This window comes from Buceros rhinoceros, unplaced genomic scaffold, assembly GCF_000710305.1.
Source record: "Buceros rhinoceros silvestris isolate BGI_N320 unplaced genomic scaffold, ASM71030v1 scaffold22061, whole genome shotgun sequence".
NCBI classification, from domain to species: domain Eukaryota; kingdom Metazoa; phylum Chordata; class Aves; order Bucerotiformes; family Bucerotidae; genus Buceros; species Buceros rhinoceros.
Window position 1 is genome coordinate 871 of NW_010392796.1, and position 477 is coordinate 1,347.

Genomic DNA, 477 nt, shown 5'->3' on the forward strand with positions numbered 1-477 from the left:
TATGTCGGCCAGCTGGGCCTGGGCGAGGACATCATGGAGAGGAAGAAGCCGGCCCTGGTGCCACTGCCAGAGATGACAGTGCAGGCAGAAGCCGGAGGGATGCACACAGTGTGCCTCAGCCAGTCGGGAAAAGTGAGTGCAGTGGGGAGGGGGAGGCACCCGGGGGGTGTGGGGAGGCTGAGCTGTCCTTCCATGCAAGCTCTGGGATGTGTTCTGGATCAGGGAGTCGGAATCGGAGCCTGCTCTGCCCAGACATATGGCTCATACCAGCTCCGTGGATGAGTGTGGTCTCCATGCCATGGAACACAAAATTTAGGGAGTCAAATGGGTAATTCAGCCTGATGGCTCTCTGTCCCCTTGTTGCCCCTCCAGGTCCCATCCTGAGACCCTCCACTGCAGAGCCGGGTCCAGCTCTGGGCTCCTCAGCACAGCAGAGACATGGAGCTGCTGGGGCAGGGGCACAGGAGACCCAGGGGG

At 61.2% G+C, this 477-nt stretch overlaps 1 protein-coding gene across 1 annotated transcript in view; it reads left to right on the plus strand.

Moving 5' to 3' along the window:
* RCC1 (regulator of chromosome condensation 1) overlaps positions 1-477 on the plus strand; it is a 4,614-nt gene that overhangs the window by 402 nt on the left and 3,735 nt on the right. The window contains exon 3 of the mRNA XM_010144643.1: positions 2-132. Coding sequence (XP_010142945.1) covers positions 2-132 — 131 coding nt within the window. The remainder of the gene's footprint in view (position 1; positions 133-477) is intronic.